Source organism: Lygodium microphyllum, chromosome 9 (assembly GCF_053477565.2).
Source record: "Lygodium microphyllum isolate KBCC chromosome 9, Lygodium_microphyllum_v1.1.10, whole genome shotgun sequence".
Lineage (NCBI taxonomy): Eukaryota > Viridiplantae > Streptophyta > Polypodiopsida > Schizaeales > Lygodiaceae > Lygodium > Lygodium microphyllum.
In genome coordinates, this window is record NC_141143.1 from 31,446,695 (window position 1) to 31,454,395 (window position 7,701).

A 7,701-nucleotide genomic window follows, 5' to 3' on the forward strand; every position below is an offset into this window, starting at 1 on the left:
TGGAGGATGGGATAGTGGAATTGGTCTACTGTCCAACAGAAGAGAATGAAGCAGATATCTTCACCAAAGCAGTTACGAAGGATCTGCTTCAAGTTCATCTTCAGAGACTCGGCATTGGGCCGAGGAGATAGTTCACCTATGGGTGGACATTGAGGGGGGGGTGTTAAATATGATCAATGCCCCACCCTCATTAGGTGCTACCAATGATCCATGGTGCTCAAAGTTGTAAGGCCCCCATTATGAGGAGAAGCCAAGTGTGAGCCCGGACATTGGTGGAGTCCTGACTTGTATATCAGATGAGGTCTATGTGACCGGATGGCAAAAAGGTGACCATTGTGGGTCTAATCTTTGGGTTAGACGGAGTGGCTAAGCTAGTAGCAACTCGAGGCGCATTGCATCGAGTTGCGGTGTAAGGGAGTTAAAAGGAGCCCCTATTGTGGGGTCCGGGGGCCGCGGAAGCTTCCCTGGTCGACTAGTGGAGGCTCATATGGTAGGTCGGTCAATAGGCCGACCTAACGACCTTCGCGGGCTATAAAAGCTAAACCCCTTCGCAGCCATCACTTACTCATCTTTCACCCAGTCAGAGTTGTTGTTCTAGCTAGCCTTAAGCTCTTCACCTATCTTCTGTCTAGATCGCCATCTAAGCTTCACATAGTGGAAGCGCACGGGTGGACAGAGCCATCTTTGTATCAGTTGTTTGAAGTTAAAGAAGTTACTGATTCTCCTCTTATCTGTTGTGTACTCTCTATCTCTTTCTCAGATTCTGTTCGCTGCGCCGTGTAATATTTTACACTTCTAAACCACAAAGATGTTGGAAATGAAATCCTACTTAGAAGAACCTTAAGGAAGGAAACAAAGTGTAATCTTGAAGAAAAATTTACAAATAAGGGTATTTATAAATAGACCTGGAGTGCACATGATATAGAGGATATACATGTAGTGAACCCCCCAAGGGTGTAAGGTTGACTATGTACCACAAATAATACATTTGATACTTTGAAACACAAGCATAATCACAACAACAAGTCAATCTCATCAATCCCAGGGAAAGGAAAAGAGTTATTCCTTGAATCCAAAGAGATATCTAGTGAGAAAAGCACATAGACATTGAAAGAATTTCTTAGGCACATAATGAAGAGATGAAATTTCTTATTAGCACATTCAACTCCTAACAAGAAGATCAAACTAAAAGATCCAAGAATCTTGACATGGCCTCTAAAACTACCAAGTTGCAATGCATTACTATATGAATGAGGAACCCCAAAGTATAAGAAATTCCAACATTGGACAAGTCATGCTCACCTTGACTCACACCTTTGGTTGAAATTAAGCCCGAATCAATTGTTAGAACCCTTTCAAAAATGACATCAGAGTAAGCTTGCGATGGGAATAGGGATGTCACTGAGTGACTTACAGAACTCAATGCTAGGCTAAGGTTATTTGCATATGTGTATGTCCACATTAACATGCAGACATTACTAAAGGAACATGTGAAATACCTTGTATGGTTACTAATATGAGGAAATACATAATACATTAGTGAATATTATATTGAGCTATTAGATAACCTCATTAGGCACATCTTGGATGAAGAAGCTGAAGAATGTCGCTTAATCTCCACATTCTATGATGTGCTTTTCCAATAAAAAATACTAGAGATATAAGAAGTGAATCAAAGGCAAAGGGATGAAGCCAATTGGAGAAAGGTTGGTATAATAATCAATCTTCAATGGATAAATTTAGAAGTCACATAATGACTACTTTAGAGGGGAGGCACAAGCCATGTGGCAGTCTCAAAGGGATTTAACATGTGTAGCTACCACCCAACTCCCTTTGCATACAGCTTGCAATTATGCAAGATATGGAGTTAGCTCAACTAATCCTAGAATATCACCTACTAGATCAAATACAAGGACAATAGGCATGCTAATCAAGAATTGCTAACTGCTCCAAACCTTACTAGCCAAATGATTCATAAAGGGACCTCGTTTGTAGAACTTCAAACCATGAACTTCATAATACTCAACATAGCTAGGTTCTCCTTCAACTTTCATCTATCTCAACAATATGACAATACTTTTAATCTTTTAATCATCAAAATTTCCCTTTCTTCATTGGATTGTCGTCAAAAAGAAGAAGCCATTAAGCTATCTTCTAAGTATCTGATAACCTGTGTACACACATGCATTCACACAGTAATTGCACCATAACTTATACACACTATCATGTGGTTCTATGTCAAGTACTTGAAACTTATGAGAAGTCCAATAGTGATATGATCTTAACTGTGTGCCTATAGGGTTCCTCTTTGGGTGTTCATGACCTATTTTGGGGTATTCCTGTTCTACTATGTAGTAGATTAAAACATAGTTTTTCAGACTAAAAGAAGGGTCTTTGAAAGCTTCAAAATAGAAAATTATTGGTCAATGTGGATTGCTTTGATACAGACTACTCTAATGCAAGTTTGGGTTTATGTTTTATCCTTATACTTAATTGTCTGGTGCTTGATCTCATGCCCTAACATTCCTTATCTATGTTGCAAACTAAATCATCCTACCTCCAATGAAGAGTGTTATGGGACTGGCACTCCATGGGAGTGGAGTAATTTTAATCGCAAAATAGAAAAGCATTAGTAAGAACTAAGAACCTTCCATTGATAAATTCCACCCATAAATCAATGACACTATATATATATATATATATATATATATATATATGAAATTTTTCATTTAATAAAAAATAGATGAATATGATCTTGAGCCTAAAATGACCATTACTACTAGTAAAAATCCAATATGACCAACAAATATCGTGGATCCTTGTATTGTGGATAGAAAATTATCATGGATCATAGATTATATACTTTTCCTTAACTTTATCCTATGTACCTAGTAGATTTGTTATGGTGAAGTTAGATAGCACCGTTTTTGGCAATATGTTGATATAGCCATCATAGGGAGAGGCATAAGTATAATGGATAAACTTGTGTGTAAAAAGTAACACTCCACCATATAGAAAGATCAAATCCTAATTGTACCTTTGTCTTATCTCTAGACCTAATGCTTGAGTTTTCTCTTAAAAGAACATTCTTCAGGAGTTGCAAGGTGTTATCTTTGAAAGTAGCTTTCTAGTAGTAACAATGATCTTTTATGTAAAGGTAAAATACCATTTATTGCCTACGTTTTTACTAAATTTATTGCCTACATTTTTGCTAAATTTTGGTGTATTCATTCTTAAGAGTTTAATAGCTTATTCTACCTCATGCCAAGTTGAAACTCTTGAGTTGTATTCTTATTAATCATTGTTTCATTATATCTAGCTAGTTGAGATCAGTTATCCAATTTTAGTCATGTATCTATTATACAATATTTGATTAAGTTGTGCATGACTTATAATATTGACCAAGTGTTCATGAAAATTTAGCTTCCTTAGCATTCCAAAAGAGAAATCGTATGTCCTCAAGAGTCTCATGTTCCTAAGTTAGTCTAGTTTCTACCACTTCACTAACACTAGTCTTGCAGCAAAAAAGCCACTTATGTGGCAATTTGGACCCTTTAGAAAAAGCTCCATTTTTCATCAACATGAAAGAATAAGAAGAAATTACTTTGGGAAAATGCAAGTAACAAAAGTTAGTAGTAGAAAAAAATTTAGAAAGAGTAAAAAAAAGCTAGGAAGTGTATATTTGTATATCCATCTTTAAGACCATTTTTGTAGAAAATCCGAAACTTTTAGTGTTTTTTATCAAAACCATCTCAAATTTTTTTAAATCAAGCTAGAACTTTCATGCAAAATACTTTGATATGTATAATATTATTCCGATTAAGAGATTTGTAACTAGATAAAAATTATCCATGTTTTTAAGAGCTCTAAATAGCATTGTTGAGTGTTGTTTGGATCAATTTTCATGCACTTTTGAAAATCTAATTTTTGTAGAAAATGAATTTGCACTTGAAACTTGTTCCAAATATTTTACTCTACGATCTTATAATGTTAGGAAAGATCCATCTAATTTTGGTATCATATGCATAACTTATTTCAAATATACTAAAATAGAACCTAACCCACGAAAGTCGCTTGCAGCAAGTTTTGTGGCAAATGACATGACTAGTGCTACTTGAGTCTCTCTCACTATTCTAAAAGGCATTTAAACATCACGTCCTTAAATATGATAATGTCAAGGTGTTTAGATCCTCAAATATCTCATGCTATTAAGTCTCTAACACTTGCACTAACCTAGTCTACTCTCATATTGGTATATATATCCTTGTGATTAAATGACCTTGTTAGGAGAATATTTTTAACAAAATTTTAAAATAAACATTTTGTATAATTTACGAAAAAAAATTTCTAAGCATATAGAGTTTTACTTATAAAACTCCTAGGTATGACATGATTTTTTAATCTGATAAGATGTGTATTTTGGTAACTATGGGTGTAAGGGGGATATTTAGTTTGTTGAAATGTGACTTTGTGTGTGTGTGTGGCTTTGAAGTCAATAAATAAGCATGTAGTCTCCATATCAAATGAATGGTCAAGAGAGAGAGTGGTGCTTTAAGACATCTAAGTCAAAGAAGAAGCACATAGCCTACTAATAAAATGAGTGTTTGATAGAGTGCTACTTTAAACATTAATATGTTTAATTGACAAAATTTTCAAGTTTGAAAGTTATCATCAAACTTCCATCATCGATCCACTAATTTGAGCTTGTGGGGAAGGTTGCAATGTCTTGCTACAACTCCCTCACAAACCATGCCCCTGCTCCATTACGTGGATTGTAGCTACCAAAGCCCCAACCCAAGTACTAAGAAGCCATAAGATGAATAAGGTTGCAACAAAGTGCACTCACATGTTTGCTACTAGTAATGACGTCATCATTGACAAGGTAAACCAGATAGTTCACTATATGTATACCCTCTAGATCACACGTGTTCAAGGCCTATTTATAGATATTCTTATTTGTGATTTTTTTTCTTAATTAAACATAACTCTTTTCTATTCAATCTGTAAGTAAATCCTTTATATGGGACTCTTTTGTATGTAAAAAAATGTATTTAAAAAATCCCTTATATTGAACCCATGTGTATATATATATATGACTAACGTCCCTGGGCAAGGTATCAACATAGATCTCCACCCAAATTAAAATAGCTTCACTCCATGCCTCTCACATCATCATCATGACAAATCTACCTATCTAGCTCATCTCTTCAGATGACACTACCTACCATGTAACGATATCAACAAGCCTCGGTACAAGATATCTACTGATCTACTCAAGGATTAATAATAATGCACTTTCATCCCAAAGGAAAAAATATACTAAGCTTCCCTATCGTGTTTATAGAAAATGGTTTCCTTAAGCTTCTCATATGTACAATACCAAGTTTTCTTATAATACAAATCATGTGAGTAGGCTATCAGATGTCTCAATTTAAAAACAAGCCTCAAGTGAACCATTGACATTCATGCAATTAAACATCCAATCATGCATTATACAGATGAAGATATGCAAGAGAGGAAACTAATTAGGTTGAAAAGTATATAGGGAGTTACTAGTAATGCAATCTCACACATCATTAAGAACAAGAAAATTAATCTAGTAAAAACGTAACTTCCAAATCAAATCAAGAGTTGATGCATCAACTTACATTCCATTGTCACATGTAAAATTGACCTCCCCCCACCCAATAAAAGAAAAGTCATTAGTCATTCATAGTAGAAGCTCACATGTAACAGCTAATTCTATCCTATTCTTACATCAATGATGTGTTTGTTTTTTAACCTTATATGCATGAGATAAGAGATTCTATGGGAAATTATACAAATGCGACATTTGAAAAGGTTGATTTAATGATGCCCTCGTCTAGTGCACCTAGAAATAGAGCAAGTTTTTCTCTATAAAGTCTTCATCAAATATCTAGCTTATTTCACAATCAAAAGTGTAGAATGATGTGTCTTCTTTACCCATGCATGCAACCCCGTTCTTATGGCTTACTATCAACATCCAACTCAAGAAGATTTTGAATTTTAGAATCTTACAAGCCTAGATCTAGAAATAGAGCCTCAAGAGGGAACTGAGTATTATAAAAGCCACTACTGGCAAGTCTCAATCCAAAAAGCAAGCCTCAATCTAAATTGAAAGCCTCAAGTATAAGCACAAAGATCTCATTGTTTATCCTTCAAGTTGGTAATCTATCTTCAAAACTTTTCCTTGATTCTATTTCGTGTCATTGTAGTTTTCTTTTAATGCCTCCTCATAAATGAAAATGGAAAATAAGATTGCAACAATAATCGCAAGTTTCCAAGGCACCATCACCTTCTACCTTTTGAACTACATGGAATACTTAGTGTGTGATTTTACAATAGCACATGTGAACCCAAAGAAGTCCATAGTCTAGCTTACCATATTTAGTTATATTTTTGTCCTAATAAGACCATCAAACCTGGTGAACCTCCAAGTAGAGAGTTAAGAATAATTGCAATGTCTTGAGCAGGAGTAGCAATGTTAAAATCCAAGATCACTACTTTACGAAGAGAGTTGATAACTGAAGTTCCATGATATCTAATTAACAAGAGGTGGCCGCGGTTTGAGTTAAGTTATTGCGGCGACGTTTTTTCTCTGTGCGTGCATGGGCATGGCCAGGGCTGCACGCAGATAAGCACACAAGGATAAGTACTAACTGCCAACAAAGTAGTTGTTTTTTTGCGGGGGGCGGGGGGGAGAGCGTGAGCGAGCGAGAGAGAGAGAGAGAGAGAGAGAGAGAGAGAGAGAGGGAACCTGTATCGGCTAGTTCCATCCCCCACCGTGGCCTCCTCCTTCTGCCTCCGTGCTGACGTCCTGCTGCCGGTGGCCAGCTCCACCCCCGCCGCCCAAGCCCCCTGCGCCACCCACCTGGCCTCCGATGTGGTGGTGGCCAAAGTCGACGCCGCCGCCGAAGCCCCCGCCTCATGCTTTTCCGCCTCATCTGTATTAACTAACTCACGACCACCTGCCATAGCTCGGCTCTGTCTCTTGCGGCTTCACGTCCCCCACCTCATGCTTTTCCGCCTCATCTGTATTAACTAACTCACGTCGACCACCTGCCATAGCTACCCAGCTGCCGCCAGCTTCTGTCGCCACAACCAATACCACGAGCATGTAATAATACAATTGCGCCCGACTGGTCGCCATCCTTCCTATCCTATCCTAGCTTAATATTAGAAATAGCTGCGCGGATAATTGAGAGAGAGATGCAAACTATCTATAATCTGCCATCTCGACAGGACAAAACGAACGGTTATATAGCAGCTGAAGCAGCTCCTCCTCCCGTTGACCCAATTATGTCGCACGCAATTCTCAGCTAGTGGTGAGTGGCGCACTATTGCCACGACCTGCACGCACGCGCTTCTGCACACGGTCGCAGCTAGTTTTGACGGGGTCGCAGGTTGATTAGAAAGCAGCGTCTAATCACGTTTTTTGACTTATCCCAGCTCCCTCCACAAAGTATGTGAGAATCTAATCAGTTGCTTTAATTCGACAGTGTGCAAATCGTAAGGCCACTAATTTGTGTGGCGCTATGAGAGAATCTAATCACTTGCTTTAATTCGACAATGTGCAAATCGTGAACCCACTAGTTTGTGCGGCCCTGACTCGAAAAACGAGAAACTAGAGCAGTGGGCTACCCCATGATGTTAGCCAGAAGCAACGCAAACCGTTCGATG

At 37.6% G+C, this 7,701-nt stretch overlaps 1 protein-coding gene across 1 annotated transcript; it reads right to left on the reverse strand.

Moving 5' to 3' along the window:
- Positions 1 to 322: 322 nt before the first annotated feature.
- Positions 323 to 7,314, reverse strand: LOC148030920 (uncharacterized). The gene is made up of 3 exons (XM_087684471.1): positions 7,081 to 7,314; positions 6,779 to 6,989; positions 323 to 6,645 (listed from the first exon to the last, which is right to left on the reverse strand). Exons 1-3 carry the CDS (start codon positions 7,169 to 7,171, stop codon positions 6,567 to 6,569), a joined length of 381 nt encoding a protein of 126 aa, XP_087540597.1. The 5' UTR covers positions 7,172 to 7,314; the 3' UTR covers positions 323 to 6,566.
- Between the last annotated feature and the right edge of the window lie 387 nt (positions 7,315 to 7,701).

Bases quoted from the DNA above. Each gene is read 5' to 3' on its own strand.
- LOC148030920 (XM_087684471.1), bottom strand. From the start codon at position 7,171: ATGGCGACCAGTCGGGCGCAATTGTATTATTACATGCTCGTGGTATTG. The intron at 6,990-7,080 runs GTGGTCGACGTG...GAGCTATGGCAG, and splicing joins CAGCTGGGTAGCTATGGCAG to GTGGTCGTGAGTTAGTTAAT. The intron at 6,646-6,778 runs GTTCCCTCTCTC...ATCTGCGTGCAG, and splicing joins GATGGAACTAGCCGATACAG to CCCTGGCCATGCCCATGCAC.